Raw genomic sequence first — 18,065 nt, 5'->3', positions numbered from 1 at the left:
ACTACTACTACTACTACTACTACTACTACTACTACTACTACTACTACTGATGCTTTCTTATTTATTGAACGCCTACCTTGTATGAACCCTGTGGTAGTTGTTCTGTATACATTATGTCATCTACTCCACACATTTACCTCTGAGGTAGCCGTTATTAACCTGAAAGCAACGAGACAACATTCATTAAGTCTTTTAACTAAAATCATAGAGCTGGAAAATGTCAGAGACAAGAACTAATACAGAAATCTGACTTTAAAGTCTGTGTTCTTCAACAGAAGATAATTTTAAAGGATGAGTATGTGGTCATTTGCCTAGGTTGGCTGGGAAGTATAATGCTATATTAGTATAATTTAAAAAAAAAGATTTACTCCTTTTAGCTATAGTAAAAGTAAGAACCTTCTGCATATTTTGAAAGTTGCATGCATTTAGCTCATTGACTTTTAAAAAGTGCTCTAAAGAATATCTGCCACCTAGTAATCATACAAAATTTTTTGAAGGAATGGATAGATGGGTCAATACTAGACCTTAGTGGGAGCCTCCTTATCCCATGAACCTAAATTTCTAAGTCTGTAAGGATTATACCATCTATCTTCATTGAATCAGAAGTGTGAGAATGTCATGGTTGATTGATTGCCAACCTTTATTTTAAGCCCTACCGAGCAGCCTACTGTTAAGTCAGTCTAGAGGGGCTGAAACACATAGCTCAAGGCCAAACACAGATTCCCAGTTGTTGATCAGATGACAGAAAGTGGGTCTCCTTCAGTCCTTGGAATGAGGGTTTATGTGTGAAATAAGCTCCCAGATTTAGCAGAAGTAGTTAGAAAGTTTTTCTGTTTTGGCCTCCAGAGTATGAATCCCTTTAAGGTAGGGTTTCATGCATGTTTGTAGAATGTTACCTGCCGAAGAAATGTCATTTCATTTGGCACTCACTCCAAACGAGAGCTAGAAAGTAACTGGACACTTGGCATGCTTCAGTGAGCAGGAGAGAAATTTAGGTTTGTGAGAATGAACAAATGATTATTTGAGTGAAATGCAAGAGGAATTGGTAAGGAAACAAGAGATTGGTGATCCTGAGAGATCCAATCACAAAGGACATTCACTGCATTCAATAATTTAAGATGAACGTTTTATAAATCCTTGATACATTGCCTCAATAAAACAATGGCTTGGAAAGCCAGAGTTATTAATTATTTTAAGTACTTTGTCCAAAATCATGTCTATATGTCTAAGTTTTTATCCCCTATCTACTGCAAATGTTTATTATAGTATGCTTCAAATATATATATACATATAATAAACATATATATACTTTCATATATCTATGTACTGTGTATATGTATTTTTTAAATGTTTGAAATAGCTGATTAGATATTTAAGCACAAGAGAAACTTGAGTACTTGGACTTTCCAGAAGTTTGATCTTTATCAGCCACTACATTTAAAAATTTTTTACTTCTATGATAATTTTACATTGCATTTATTGAAGATTGTGCTAAAAAAACAAAGAACAGAACAACAACCAGAAGACTTAGAGTGAACCACAGGTAGTTTAGTGGGCTTTTGTAGAATTAGAAGATGGTCTCATTTGGGAGTCACAGGTCTGCTCTGTGGCCCTAGGTTCTACACAGTGTCGCTCTGATACCCTAAGCAAGTCATTTTCTCCTTCTGACCCTCAGTTTTCATTAATTGTAAAACTATAAGTTTATATAATTCATTCAACCTATCCTTCCATCTCTAACATGCTACGTGTTTTCTCATTGGAATCAATGTGGAAACATTTTTAAATGACCCGAATTTAAAATCCATGAGGTGAATATTATCTTAAATATTGGTTGAGTAAAGGAAGGCCGTTACTTTAGTTAATGGAAAACTTCTCTTTGACAAGCACATCTGAATTCGGTATGTGTCATTGGGAATGACTCTCCATCTCTTTGTCCTGCCTTACTATTCTGTTTCTTTACTGTAACTTATAGTCATGTCACTTGAGAGTTGTTTTTTGTTTGTTTTGTTTTGTTTCTTTATGTCTCATAGTAGATGAGTCTGAATCAGAACTAGGAAATTGAAGAAGGGAGTGTTACACTGAACTCTCCCTCCATCTTCTTTGTCTTTAAAACATGTCTGCTTCCTTCATCCCACTTTCTTGCATGGCCTCACACTGAGAACAGGCCTGCTTAGCACCTGTAGGACTGAGATCTATGCTGTAGGTACCCTCCCTTTCTCCTCCTGGATTTTAGTTTCTCAAGGCCCTGCGTTCTGACAGGTATTTTATAAAATAACAGATACTATGATCATAGATGCATTGATGATCTTGGCTAAGTCTTTTGCCTTTTATTAGAACTGTCTAGTGCTTTAAGGAAAATGAGTCATGGGGGGGAGGGGAAGGTGCACATAAGGGGAGGTAAGACTGTTGACTTCAGTTCTGATTCCTGAGAAATCTTGACACCAAGGCATCGGTAGATTTTGTGATGGTAAAGATGCTGTTCCCTCCTTTCTTTGTGATGTTAAATGAAGTGGAAACCATGACACTGTGGCATCCTGAGGATGTCAGTCTGAGAAAGCACCTCAGTGTGTTTAAACTGTTTGACATCAGTCAGACTTACCTTCTGGGATCGTAATCACACAGATGTTTTTTTCTGAGCAGTTTTCCATGGCTTCTCATTAACCCTCAAGATCCTTAAGACTTTGAAAATGTGTCCACTTATCCCACACATTAGAATTAGAAATATCTAACAGCTTGTATATGCACTGGAAATGACCAGTAGAAACAGAACAAGGAAATATCATAAAGTCTTGTAAGAATAACTGCATTTTTGCCATTTCTTTCCAGCTGTGTCCTGTGGAATCCCTGAGTCTCCAGGAAATGGTTCATTTACGGGCAATGAGTTCACATTGAATAGTAAAGTGACGTATGAATGTAACAAGGGCTTTCAGCTGGATGCTGGCCAGCAAGCAGCCGCTGTGTGTCGGGAAGACGGATTATGGAACAACACGGGCAAGCCTCCCATGTGTAAACGTGAGTGTTCCAGTGCCTTTGCACATCCTGGCAGATATAATTTGGAGCGAGATTCATGGCTGAGAATTCCACATTCCTATGTGTAGAGACCCTCTCCCACAGCCTGTGATGCCTTGGTCTCTTGCATTGTGGTAATATTAGAGCTAATCTACATTTGGAAATGCTAAAAAAAAATTAAAAATAAGATAAAAAAATGAAACCAATCTATTCCACAGAAAATGCTCCAACCATATAAAATAAGCTCAGCCTTCTTGAAAGTTGGTCAAATAGAATCACGTTGGTTCCGTCAGGATCTAGACTGTATGATTTATACAGCAAACCTTGACTATGCTGTCACTTTCAATTTGGTTAGATGAATTTGAGAAAATACTGAGACACATAGCCTCGTGATAGCATTCTATGCAAAATATCAAGACATAATTCAACATGAGTTTCCTATTTGCCTCCCACCTCCTTATAAAATCCTTGAGGTTAAAGGCAGTGCCTTGCTTCCTAGTGTATCACCTACTCTACATAATACATTGGTGCTCAATAAATGAGTCACTAATTTGTGAAGAGGAGTAAGTTTTCTGGAAAGCTCTTTATGGTATGATATTCTTAAAAAGGTCAGAAGTTTGGGCCCATGCTACAACTGTATTCTTAAAAAATAATAAGTACATAATGAAGAGCCAAAGACAGCAAAAGTTCACACACACACACACACACACACACACACACACACACACTCACACAATGTACACCAAGATTTTCATTGTATCTGTATTAAAACTAGCCTCAAATAATCTAACTACCTAGTTTCTAACAGTTGAAAACTATATTTCTGTATAAACTATTTTCATTCCTATGATATTTGAAAAATGTTTCCACATGATCTTCAATCATAAAACTAATTTATTGACCTTTTTTTGTGTGTAGTATTTTGGTCATGTTGAAATTATTTAAACTACTTAGCTATGAACACATAAATGTTAACAGAATATAACTGACTTTCCTCCATAGTTCTTGTTTTTCCTGTGATCATTTTCATCTAATTATTTATTTTATTTATTTATTTTTATTTTTTGCAGAAAATTATTGCTTTTCCTGAGAGGCAGTGAGGCATTATTGAGACAATAGTAATATTTCTCACTTTTTATTTAATGAAGTACTATTTTATTATAATTAAGAAATAGTAAAGGGAGCTAGGATAATAAGATGCATCAGTAGGTTTTTAAGTTCAATCCTAGATAATGCGAGCCTAACCCTATGGATGGCAATAACACTGTATATTTTGGGCTCCTTATTATAAGAACAGTATCCTAGGTACTTAAGAAACTGCTCACTTTACACACACCCTAGAGGTTGTTATGAATAATCCTGGTCAACATAAAGTGTCTACTATGTGCCATATGTCTGAAATAGTTTATCTCTAAATCTCCTGACAGCTCTGAAAAGGGAGGACATACACAACCCTCCCAATGAAGTAAAAGTGCTTGTCTGCAGATTCGGGTTGAATTCCATTCTCTCTAGTTCTAAATCCTGTGCCCTTTTCATTATGCCAGTTGTTTGGCACCCTGGTTACACATAAATTCAGGTAGGGAGCTTTAAAAATTACTATATGTCCAGGTCTGACTCTCAGAGATCCTGAGTTAACTAGTCTTGCATGGAAAACAGGCATCGGTGTTTTTTTGTTTTGTTTTAAGTTCTCTGGGTGCTATGCTTAAAATGTCAAGTATGTGCTAGGTTTTAAAGGCAAAGCCATTTAAAATTTGTATAGTGTCTGAGAAAGATATGATAAATGACAAGGTAACTGTGTAAATGATGTAAATGTAATTTTATTCTCACATCATTTTTTTTTAAATAGACTTTGTATTTTAGAACAGCTTTAGGCTTACAGAAAAAATAAGCAGGAGTACAGAGATTTCCCATATACTCCCTCCCCCACCATTATCAACATTCCCTATGAACAAATGGAGAAGTTCATTTATTACAGATGATGAACCTAGTTTGATACATCATTATCACTCAAAGTTCATAGCTCACATAAAGGTTCACCCTTGGCATCATACATTCTGTGGGTTTGGACAAATGAATAAATACATATATCCACCATTATGGTATCATAAATAATTTTTCACTGCCCTAAATCTCCGTGCTTTGCCTGTTATCCACACCCCCCCTACCCCTCAACACCTGGTAACCATTGATCTTTTTTTCTGTCTCCATAGTTTTGCGTTTTCCAGAATGTCATATATTTGGAATCATATACTATGTAGCCTTTTCAGAATTTTTTTTTCACTTAGTGACATGTATTTAGGGTTCCTGTATGTCTTTTCATGGCTTGATAGATCATTTCTTTTTGGTGCTGCATAATATTTCATTGTCTGGATGGACCGCAGTTTATCCATTCCCCTGCTGAAGGACAACTTGGTTACTCTCAAGTGTTGGCTCTTATTAATAAAGCTACGATAAGCATACAGGTGCAGGTTTTATGTGGGCATACATTTTCAATTCCTTTGAATAAATACCAAGAAGTATGATTGTTGGGTCACATAGTAAGAGTATGTTTAGTTTTCCAAAGTGGCTGTGCCATTTTGCATTTCCCCCAGCAATGAGTGAGAGTTCCTGTTGCTCCACATCCTCGTCAGTATTTGGTGTTGTCAGTGTTCAGGATTTTAGCCATTCTAACACCTGTGTAGGGATATCTCCTTGTTGTTTTAACTTGCATTTCCCTGATGACATATGCTGTGGAACGTATTTTCATGTGCTTATTGTCATTGGTCTACCTTCTTTGGTGAAGTTTATATGTAGGGCTTTTGCCCACTTTTAATCAAGATGTTCACTTTATTGTTGAGTTTTAAGAGTTCTTTGAATATTTTGGCTGCCAGTCCTTTATCAGAGATGCTTTTTCCAAGTATTTCCTCCCAGTCTCTGGCTTGTCTGCTCACTCTTGATGGTGTCTTTTGCAGAGCAGGAGTTTTCAGTTTTACTGGAGTACAACTTATCAGTTCGTTCTTTCATAGAACGTGCCTTTGGTGTTGTCCTTAAAAAGTTATCTCCCCAATAAAGGGTCTCCTAGATTTTCTCCTATGTTACCTTCTAGGCGTTTTATACTTCACATTTGGGCCTTTGACCCATTTCAAAGTAATGTTTGTGACAGGTGTAAGGTCTGTGCCTATCTTCATCTTGGCACGAGGATGTCCGGTTGTTCCAGCGCTATTTGTTGAAAGTCTATCTTTGCTCCATTTGTTTTGCTTTTTGCTTCTTTGCCAAAGTTCAGTTTACTATGTGTTTGGGGCGTTTATTTCTGGGCTTAATATTCTGCTCCATTAATATATGTGTCTTTAATTTTTGCCAATATCACAGTGACTTCTCACTTTTATTTGGTTAAAACAATATAAAATGACACTTTTTTTCCAAAATGTATTTAATATGAATGCAACAATTTGGAAAATTAATTGAAAGAATATTTTCCATTTTCCTACAAAATCAATCTTGTTTTTGGTTGTAAATATTTCTAGCGACATAATTGATTTTACTAAAAATGCCCCAATGGACACAAATACTTCCATGATTTTTAAAGCTATAGGGAAAGCTTTAAAGACATCACTTTTTCTAAAGATAATCCAGCTTATTGGGGATCACAGACATATAGTCTCAGTGGTATTTTTTTGGCATTTTATTTTAACTAATAAAGCATTATCTTTGGATTAATGAAAGGCTGCTCACATATGTGCCTGTTACTTCACAGATTGATGCAGTGAGCAAGAACCGTCAGTGTGTCACTGTAATGTTGACTTATTTCGTCCTGAGCACGTACTGGACAGAATGCCTTGGGTATAAGTGTAACCTATTTTTTATGTATGAGCCATATTTAAGTCTTCAGGCCATACCTCATTGGGTTAAGCAATTATGCAACCCAGATGTTTAACCCTGCTTTACAGCTTCATCTCCAGAATGCCAATGGAAGTGGTTTCTATTTGGCAGTAAATGGGTCGCCATCATAAAACCCCAACATTAAGAGCCAACTATGTCAGAAATAGGAGGCAAAGAGGCCCAATATAGCTTTCTAAGTCCTTAGTTGGGGGTAGAGAAAGAAAAAAGCCGAGCATTTCAAAAAGAGAGAAGTGGACAAAATGCTTTGGATTCCATGGAGAAAATGTGTGAGATACTCCAGGGGGCACAGAGAGCCAAAGAAATGACTCGTACGGGGAGGTGCTGTACACATCCTAGCTCATCCACCCAGCATTTGGTGACATGTGCTCTGTGAGGACCTCTGGTTTCGACTACTGGCATAAGAAGTTTGATAAGATAAGCCTTTGGCCTTTGGAGTCTCCACAAATGCACAGGACCTGAGGTAAATGGCAGATGCCATCATAGTGGGAAGAGATTAAATGTTGATGGAGCCACACATGGATTCTCAGCCTGGGATCAGCCTTTACAGAGGAGATGGCTCTCTGCTGGGATGAGTGCATGGTCCCAGGAAATAGTGGTAATAATTGGACCAATTTCTTGAATGGTCACTATAGACATTGGACCATGCCAAACATGTCCATGCTACATCATTCAATTATAATAACAGTCGTATGGAGAAAATATTGCTTTCCTTATCTTACTGATTTAATAAAAAACAAATAACTGATAGTCTAAATCCGCAACTTGCAACCAAGTAAATGCGATTGGTCATTATAAAAACACAGAGGGAAGGATTTCAGTGTACTGAAACTTCTCTGTTGGAGGTCTCCTGCTGTCCCGGGGAAATCTATATGGTGGCACTGATGGGGTAGGGATGCTTTAGGCATTTTGAAAGCACAGCAATTGTGTGTTGCTCCCAGGACCTGCCTGGGGAGGTGCTACACCATAGTGCAATGTGAATTCACGGCTCTGTGCGAGGGAAAGGGCAGAAACAAGGGAGAAGATGCTGAGATCGAGCCCCACAAAATCAAGAGTTGGAGGCTTAACCGACTGAGCCACCCAGGTGCTTCAATAGCACCAGGACCAGTCCTGGACACCCTACTATCTTCCAAGCTGGATTCCAAAAACTTTACAAAAATTACCCCATTTAACTCTTATGAGGTATGCAGTTGTTGTCCCACTGGACAGATGAGAACCTCAGAGGGATTGGTTGGGAAAGTTGTCTGGTGTCAGACACAATAAGCAGCCAATGGGATTTGGTTCCAGGAAACCTAGGGAGACAGCCCTTTCTCCCAACTCCCATGCCCTTCTGTCCCTATGAATCTCACGGCTTGTGAGTCTCATGTGTTATAAAACTGAGCCCAGAGACACGAAGAGAGGTGCCACTGTAGCCTGGCATGTAATTCATTCTGGAGCGCATCAACTAGCTTATGGTGAGGGGGCCACCTTTTGTTTGAGGGTATGTAGTAGAAGCAAATGATTTCAAGGATGGTATACATTTATGTCTAAAATTTTCTGGAAAAATCAAGAATGAGAGGCCTTTGGCAGGGCGAAGACAAATGTTACATCAATTAAGAGCACTGTTTTGTGCCTATCCAAAACATTATACTACACACAGAAGGTGGCCTAATTTATACATGCTTTTGAATTTTTCTGCTTCAAAATACATATTCTAGATGGACCATTGCTTTAAAGTTACAATTAAAAAATAAATCACAAAATCATTTCTTACATACAAATGAGGATCCCAGGATAAAGGAGTTATAGTATGTTCATTTAAATGGTTGTGAAATGGGAAAAAGCCAATTTGCATTTTAAAGCTCTTGATAGTGACTGCTATTCAGTAACACAGACAATACATATAGTTTTTGTAACAAAATGGAAAATCAACTCCAAGTTTTCTAAGTATCATTTGAAACTTTTAAGTATTTCTTGTGTATTTCTTGTGTCTCTATTGTCCATTAGATTTTATCAAAGGGAGAAATGGACATTTGATTTAAGTTCTTTGGTATTCAAAGACTGGAAAACCTATTTAATGTTGGTGGGGTGGTGTTTTTTCACTTAATTTAAATTAAAGAAATTGCACAGAGTAACAATAAAATTTTACGTCAGAGCCAGAAAATTTGGTTACTGTGGAACTCTGAAATGCCTATTTCCCTTAGGCCAGTTCCTCTGTGTACTTTGTTGGCATGACACAATTTTGTTTCTTTACTGACTGCAATAGTATGTAGATCAGTACCTTGACTCTTAGGAGAAAAGAATCACTTCTGCTTTGATACATAGTAAATGTAAATGGTAAATACAATCTGTTGGTGTGGCCCTTAGGTTTACTGAAGGGAAGGCTGTAATAAATAACTGTTTCAGTTTGCTCACCGCCCCATCCTGCAGATCTCTAAGGCAGGTGCCTGAGGCTCTTTTTTTTCATTTTAATTATTTACTGAGACTGGATTTGGATCATTGAAGATATGATTCATGCCAGTGGCATAAGAGAACGAGGGAGGCTGTTGGTATTAATGTATGGGTTTAACAGTTTGACCAAATGATGAATAGATATGCATAATGTACTTTGCATTTAGGAGAAAGCAAAACCATTAAAATTGCCCTCTAATGAAAAATGAATTCAAAGTCCTAGTCCCGATATATAGGTTTTCTTTTTCAATCACAGGTGTTAGAGAAGCGAGTTTGTCATGAACAATTTATTGGAGACCTACTATGCACCAGGCACCATGAGTATGTTACCTGATCAAATGCAATGTCTGTATATTTCGGGAAAGGGAACCCAACCAAATAGCTTTATATGACCTATAAATAGCCCAAACATAGGAAAACTAAGATTATATATAAATAAATTATCTAGGTACTTGCCTACCTAGCTATGTATGCATCAACACTTATGTAGGTATATGTATTCATCTGTATATGATAAATTTATACATATACATACACATATACATGTGTGCATACATATAAATACATGTGTATATATTTATTTATGCATATTACACAATATAAATATATGCATATATGTGTATATATTTATATTTATATATTTATATATTTATATATGTGTAGTGCACATATGTGTGTTTGTAAATATAAAAGAATATTGTATATGAAATGTTTTGGAGGATATACATTTATCCACTTAGTCCCTTAGAAAATGGCCTAAAAATTGCTTATGTTTTTTTTTTTTTTTTTTAAAGATTTTATTTATTTATTTGACAGAGAGAGACACAGTGAGAGAGGGAACACAAGCAGGAGGAGTGGGAGAGGGAGAAGCGAAGCAGGCTTCCCGCGGAGCAGGGAGCCCGATGTGGGGCTCGATCCCAAGACCCTGGGATCATGACCTGAGCCGAAGGCAGACGCTTAACGACTGAGCCACCCAGGCGCCCCAAAATTGCTTATGTTGCTGTCTTCATGGATTACCCCCTTTTTCAGAGTAGAATACATGTTATACTTCACATTTAGCACCTTGACAAACATCGTCTTATCCTAAATCATGTCCCTGAACCCCCGGGTTATGAAATCAATTCTCTGTCTGGCATCACTGAGTTTCCACTACATGCCAGGCACTGTCATAAGTTTTTGACAGTCCTTCCGGTCTTTGAGTCCTTTACCAGAACTTTGAAACACCGTTATTATCCCCATCATACAGATGGGTCCTGGAGACCCCGAGAAGTGGAAACCCCCCCAAGGTTGCATGGTTGGACCACAGCGGAGTCGGGACTGAGGCCTTCCATGCTTGGCCTCCAGGCTCTGCACGTGTAGCTGCCATGAGGGGCCCATCCTGCCTACACTGTGCATCTACAAGGGACTTCAGTTAAGATGTTAGCAAAGCCCATGAAGAAAAGTCCCGTCCCCACTTGATCTAAAAACATAATCATCATGTGCATATGTATTAAAAATATTACACATTAAAGCTAAAAGGCAAAGAAAAGGAAAGGTCTATGTGTGATATAGGAGGCATGAATCTATCCCCAGGGATCTTCCAAGTAAGTGTGTTTGTTACAAGATTTGGAAAGGTAGCCCGGACCAGAAGGTCAGTTCAGAGCCTCAGCTGGCAACACGACCTGGAGACCCCTGCACAGTCTCCTGGTGCTGCGTTGCTCCACGTCCACCCCACCCCGGTTCATCCCAGCTCTGCTGCAGACCCAGGGAACAGAGTCGGCAGGGTTCTCATGAGTTAGGTGAGCCTACACAAAATGTGAAACATCCACTAGAAGCCTGACCGGTTTCTGCTCCTTGATGTCAGGGTGCATTGCTTTGCAGGATGGGTTTGTGCAGCTCTGTGCAAGGCTAGGGGGTGCCGTGGCCAGCCTGCGGAAGCCTCTTTCCAGTGGGCATCTAGTAGTGCCCAACCTCAGCTACTGTACATTCTCCTGGGATGAAATGTTTTCAGATGGTACAGTAGGGTTGTGCAAACTTGATACTCTTATTGAGGACATCATTTTGGGATCTTGCTACTCTGTAGGAGTTTAGATATAATTTCAGATTAGTTAGATTCAGTCCCTCTCTTTAGGATGAGCTGTGTTTTACTCTATGATTTTTCTGCTTCTTTTATTTCATTTGCAAAGATTGAACGTGGCTTAGTCCAGCTTTTTGTGTTTTACCTGGAGTTGTGAACAGGTTCCCCTTGTCTCCTTAATAAACATGAGAAAGAAAAGTTTGCACTTAAGTGCTCAGTGGTAAATCTGGGTCTTGTTTCACGGAGGCCGTTTATGGTGCCGAGAATTGGACTATGTTAGTTACTACTATTCATCTCGAAGAAACATAAACTCTGCAGGAGCAGGTGCATTTGTCCTTTTGACTCATGGCTATGTCTTTTTTTTTAAAGATTTTATTTATTTATTTGAGAGAGAGAGAGAGAGCCCAAGAGGGGGTAGGGTCAGAAGGAGAAGCAGACTCCCTAGGGTCCGACTCTACTAAGATATATTTATTAAGACTAACATAGCAGCAAAATCATAAGAAGACTGGGGCAGAAACATGTCTGATCTCAAGAGCCTTTTGTATAAAGTTCATAATTGAAGAAGGCAGTAGGCGCCAGAATGAGAAGAAATCTGGCACTTTCAGGACCAGAACGTGAGAATGTTCAGAGGGTTTAGATTCAATCAGGAATCTTGGGGACGGGGGGTAGGAGCTTTGAAGTGTTTGGACATTTTTTGTCTGAGGGTGAAAAGCTGAGCACTGTCAGGTGACCCATAAATTACCTGCTAGAAGTTTGCTTTTAAAACTCTATGATTTATTCTTTATTAATTTGCTACTCTTATTCTATTTTTTAAAGATTTAATTATTTATTGAGAGATAGCATGAGCACAAGCAGGGGAGGGGCAGAGGGAGAGGGAGAAGCAGGCTTCCCGCCGAGCAGGGAGCCCGACGTGGGGCTAGATCCCAGGACCCTGGGATCATGACCTGAGCTGAAGGCAGACACCTCACTGACTGAGCCACCCAGGCGCCCCTCGCTACCCTTATTCTAAATAATTCACACACTAAGCATTTGGTTAAAATCTGAGGTTAAAACAAAAATCCAAAACCAAGTTATTTCCTTAAGAATCTCATACTCTCAATCCAGTCTTTATGGAGGGGATTCCTCACAGAGCAATGTTGAAATTGGAAGATGTGGAATGCATTTCTGTTGCCTCTGTATGGTGCTTCCCCCTAAAGACCTTATATTCATTATTTACTTAAGCCAAAGCAAGCGTGTTCTTTGGCTTCTAATGCTCCGGAACAGAAACCAGCTTCTCCCTCCCCTGTCCAGTGAGTACAGATTGTTAATGACTTGCTGAAAGCTTGCTTAAGTTGTGAGTAGGAAGCACATTTACGAGGTTGATTAAATAATTTTACTCCAATGATATCTACTTGTAATTTTATAAATCTAATTAAATGTGCTTGAGCTAAACTTGGTAATAAGAAGCACTTACCCACATTGAGTATGATGGGGGGAAAATCTGTTGCTAAATGAGAAATGACAATTGCATCCCTGCATGTGGGGGCTGATTGGAATATCCCAGAAGATTTATGATACGGGTCTGTAATTTATGGGGGTGGGAAGGCTGAAAGTCTTTTATTTATAGTGGAATGCTGTCATTGTCTGCATATCTTAAACAAAACAACTGTTAGTCTTCCTGCTTTGCCACAGGCTGAATAAGTCTATAATAAATCAGAATCACTCATGGTAAAATTAAAAGCTAGGATTTCTCAAGTAAAATGCAGAATATTTTGTGTTGTCACTGAAATGTTCACAAGATAGAGAAAGTGTGTTTCTTTGTGTGTGTGTGTGTGTGTGCACAGCTTTGTATTATCTGTACTTTCAACTGAGCTGATTTGAGAAGTATCCTTTTGGGAATTTTTACTTTGTCAAGCATGTCAATACTTAATGCTATGAACTATGTCAAATACTGGGGAATGGTCAGGGGCACATGTTCTCTTGAATTTGTTGAAATCTAAGAAAATGGCCCCATGAGAGTTGTTTTCTTTAAGATGATAGAAGAGAATCTATATTTCCTATTTCTTTTAGATTTTATTTATTTATTTGAGAGAGAGAGAGAAAGAGAGCAGAAGCAGGGGGAGTGGGAGAGGGAGAAGCAGACTCTCCACTGAGCAGGGAGCCCTATGGGGGACTGGATCCCCAGGACCCTGAGATCATGACCTGAGCTGAAGGCAGATGCTTAACTCACTGAGCTACCCAGGTGCCCCTGTATTTTCTCTTATTTTAAGGAAAGAATATAAGGTAAACTGGCTGATTGTGTACTTTCTACCAAGCCAGCTGAACCTACATTTTTTTAATTTAATTTTTTTCAACCTATATTTATTGAAAAAGTATTTGACTTCCCTAAGGTAGACCTGGCAACTTATTCACTTATAATTGTCATAAAAACTAATTTATAACATTTGTGTAAACGCAGTGCTTTCTCTTGTTATATTTTCCAGATGAACTAACATTTTAAAACATTTTTTTGGTATTTATGTCATTATTTATACGACATTCATAGGCTAGTGTGTCCGCAGTCTTCACTGAGTTAATTCTGAAAACTGTGTCCAGTGTCACTTGTTTTAAGGATGTGTTGAATAAACACAACTTTCTTGCATTGTTTCTAGTGGTGGAGGAAATGACAGAGTCAGAGAAATAAAACGTGGGACCCGGGTGAAGTCTGGCTTGGGTGAGCCTGAACTGACTTGCTTATCCATAAAACAGAACTTACAATGAAAACACCAATGTTCCCTATTGCAGTGCTGTTGTGAGGATCAACTTAGTGTAAAATTATATGTACAATTCCATATACAATGTGAAAGGGACTTTTTGGGAAACATGACATGAATGCAAGTCATTACCAGCCCTCTGTGGCTGCAGGTAACTGGGGAGGACGGGCAGGCGCATGGGCCAAACCCCAGGGAATCCCAGTCTAAGATAGTTTCTTAAGGAAGGATGAAGTGTTTTGTTTAGAACTCTCAGCACAGTGGCATTCACACTGTTTTACGTTGGCTTCTGACTATAATTCCACGTTGTCTTTGTAAGTCTTAGCGGAGACACGCAAGTTCCCGCCCAGCTGGCTTTGACAGGCGGGGCCCCTGGGCCAAAGTGGGAAACCGCAAGAACTGCCCCCCGTGGACCTCAGCGCGCTCCTCCCTTCTTGCCTCCTGGGAGTCCTACTCTCCTGCTCCTTGCTCGAGCTCTTAACTTCAGCTTCCCTTAACCTGCCATCCTGCAGATGCTCAGTCGTACCTTACCCCATTCTTCCGCTCTGTATAATGTCACCAAATGAGAACATTCCCATGGGGCAAAACACCCAGTGGTACACGCGTTGGTTGCCGCACCTGCCTGAACGTGGCATGTGTTTGCATTCCTCCTCTATCTTACATTATTGTTGTCCATTCTTTTTGCCCCTCAAAGTATTGATGTCATGGGGAGAAATAAAAAATTAAGAATATCACAAAAACAGGCTGTTTTTTTTTAAGTAACCCCTTGTTAAACAATTATGCATTGATTTATGTAATCGTTTAGCGTGTGTCATATTTATATGGTAAATACTCTACACAGGCATAGTTCATGTCTGTATATATGCATGTGTGTGTGCACAGGTGTGTGTGGCACATCTGTGTGTCACATGCATTTTTGTGCCACACCACAGCATCTTCTTTCATGGCTCTTAGTTTAATTGTTTTGAGTTGTTTCCCCTAAAAATAGTTCTCTCAATTTTCATTGCACATCTGTGTGTCACATGCATTTTTGTGCCACACCACAGCATCTTCTTTCATGGCTCTTAGTTTAATTGTTTTGAGTTGTTTCCCCTAAAAATAGTTCTCTCAATTTTCATTTTTTTTTCCAGCCTATTTTCCTTTAAAATGTATTTATTTTTCTTTAAATGCAATGTTCTCTTATGGTCATCAGGCTCATAGTCCTAAATCCTCTGATCAGCTGATGGGCTTTTCTCTGGCGTGGTTCATGTGTGGGCAGCCTGGGACCCACAGAAAGAGTGACAGAAGGAGGGGAAGCCTCCTGCCTCATCTCCCTGCCACCACTTTTCTGGGGCCCAAGACCCTCCTTCTAGGGGGACCCCAGATTGCGCTCTTGTTGGCCCAGCTCCCTGTGTGCACTGTGCTTTCTCCTGTTCCCACACACAGAGCAGAAGTTGCCGTCCCGTCGACCCACTCAGGGCTTCCCCCCCAAAGTATTCTTCCAGACAAAGCTCTTCACAAGATTCTGTGGTTCTCATTAATCCAATTGGAACCAGTTTGGATAAATATTTGCCTGAAGAATGAGCCTATGTCACATTGGAGGAAGAGTGGATTTCAGCCACAGAGCCCTGCAGGTGCAAAGCACGGACTGGTGGTCGTGCGCCCGTAGGGAGTTTTTGTTGGGGAGGTCACAGCAGGTGTGTCTTTGCCGGTAAGGGAGGCTGGATCCTACAGTTGTTCTTTTACAGTGACTTCAAACCAGGGAACCACAGCCCTAAGGAATGCAAACTATTCCCAAGGTCTGTCAGAGAGGAGAGTTTTAAGAAGATCAATGTCCAAATCCTCAATATCCAAATGAACTTCTTCGGGTCACCTTGTCTGAGTGGTTCTCTAACACAGGGTGTTTCCCTCTCCTCGTTCCTTCCAAAATTTCTTCACAAAAGAGATGCCTGCCTACAGTCTCACAAACCATGTACTTCTTAGAGCCCCTGACATCTGGTTTCATTATGCAGGCACTGGAGTTAAACCAGTGAGGTGCTGGGACGGGGGAGTATAAGCAGACCAGGGGCAGAGAACGCAGAGCCCAGGATACATTGGGTTGAATTCTGACAAAGGCACAATGTGGGAAAAGGTGGTCTTTGGAGAGAGTGGTTCACTGGAAACACATATGGGAAAGACGAATCCTGAGCCCTACACCTCCGCATGTACAAAATTGATGCAGGATGATTACAGACCTGAGTGAGAAAGTCAGACCTAAAGCTTCTATGAAAATACAGCCTCACGGATTCTGTCACCCCCCCCCCCACATGAGCTTGGGTTAGGGAAAGACTTCAAAAGAACACCCTTTAAATCCCCAGTACCAAAGGGAAAAGAAGATACAAGGGACTCTATTAAATTTTAATATTCCATCTTTCAAAGCACATGTTTAAGAGCCTGGTCAAGGCAAACCCAAAAAGGGCAAAGATATTTGAAGGATGTGTATCAAACACAGACAGTTTAGAGAACTCCAGTAAGAAGAATGCAGAATATCTAGTAGCTATCACTAGCCTTCCATGTTGGAACTGACAAGTTTATGGAATAAAAAAGACTGGGTATCAGGCATTGAAAAGAACATGAAAAACTGGAGCTGGTGAACATGGGAATTGATACATTCTTTTGGGAGAAGATTTGGTAGCAGGCGTGAATGCTGAAAATAACCATTTATGAGCCGACATTTCCACTCTGAGAAAAACGCCCACAGATATGTGTAAGAGCATTCATCCAAGGACATAAACAAAGGTTGTGTAGTGTTAGAAGACAGGTTTACAACCTTAGATGCAGTTGACATCCCCTCTGCCCTTGAAGCATGTGTGCACGTGGTGCTGGTGGGGGCCCAGGATGGGCTTCTGGGGTTCGGCTAATGTTCCAATTCTTCATGCTGATCACACGAGGGTGTGTTTACTACGTAAAAATCTGCTTAACTATGTAATATGAATTTGTGCACTTTCTGTTTGGATCTTTCCATACAAATTTACCTGAATACCTAAAAAGCAGGAAGAAACCAACAATCCAAACGACAACAACAAGGAGAAATAAAGAAACAGACCGAAAACTGTCAGAGCACCAAATGGAGGTAAAAATACAGAACACTGGTGCGAGTCTGGAGAAACTAGTGGTTTTCTTTGTGCAAATCTAGTGGCTCCCAGCTCTTTGTTTTCAATGAAATTTAAGGAGTTCTCTCTCAAACAGTTTCTGTTAGTGGTGATATTTGGTGTTATAGCCAGAGAGGTGTGTGAAGAGAGGAGTTTGTTAGAGATCACTCTAACAAACTATTTACTTTACCTTCCGTGAATAAAATATCTATAACAAAACACTGGTAGAAAGTAAAATAATAGCAATAAAATTGACACTCAAACTTGTCCCTTTCTAAAAATCAGTAATGCATAAATAAAAAGGCTTATCTCTATGTCACTAATGTATTGTGAATGTATATCAAAATGGATAGCACAGCATATTGTAAATGAAATCCCACTTTCTTCTAAAATACTATAAAAATTATTATAGCTTTAATTTAATCAATTATATATTATAAAGAAAATGACAACAAAATTTTGCAGCTGGTAAATATGCCAGGACTAGTTATAAAGGACTTTCAAACCTAAAATCACATTAGAATGTGTTTCTGTAGGGATTATGGAATGGAACAGTTCAAGGGAACACAGAATGAAATAAATTCGGAGGTAGCCTTGTATTTTGTAAAAATGAATATTTGGAAGTTTCAAATCACTGTTTTTTTAATGGTCTGGGATCTGAGGAAAAGTGATTTTTTTATATCAAGTATAAATGGTTACCCTAACTTGCTTGTCATATAACTGCCAATTATTTAAACTTAAGAGGACAACTTTTAGGTTTTTAATGAAAAAGTGTAAGGAGAGAAATACACATATATTTTAAATTCCTTTAAGGGCATGCAGGTGGGCGCCTGGGTGGCTCAGTTGGTTAAGGGC

The 18,065-nt window shown here is 39.2% G+C and overlaps 1 protein-coding gene across 2 annotated transcripts in view; it reads left to right on the top strand.

Moving 5' to 3' along the window:
* The window catches only part of CSMD1 (CUB and Sushi multiple domains 1), a 2,052,675-nt gene that overhangs the window by 1,935,294 nt on the left and 99,316 nt on the right, over positions 1-18,065 (top strand). For both annotated transcript variants that reach the window (XM_073902260.1, XM_073902259.1), the window contains one exon: positions 2,827-3,012. In XM_073902260.1, the coding sequence (XP_073758361.1) occupies positions 2,827-3,012 (186 nt within the window). The remainder of the gene's footprint in view (positions 1-2,826; positions 3,013-18,065) is intronic.

This window comes from Callorhinus ursinus, unplaced genomic scaffold, assembly GCF_003265705.2.
Source record: "Callorhinus ursinus isolate GAN/ISIS: 27379988/994484 unplaced genomic scaffold, GSC_fseal_2.0 scaffold17, whole genome shotgun sequence".
In the NCBI taxonomy this organism is placed as follows: domain Eukaryota; kingdom Metazoa; phylum Chordata; class Mammalia; order Carnivora; family Otariidae; genus Callorhinus; species Callorhinus ursinus.
Note: the sequence above shows the minus strand (reverse complement) of the source record. Positions and strands in the feature narration are given on the sequence as shown.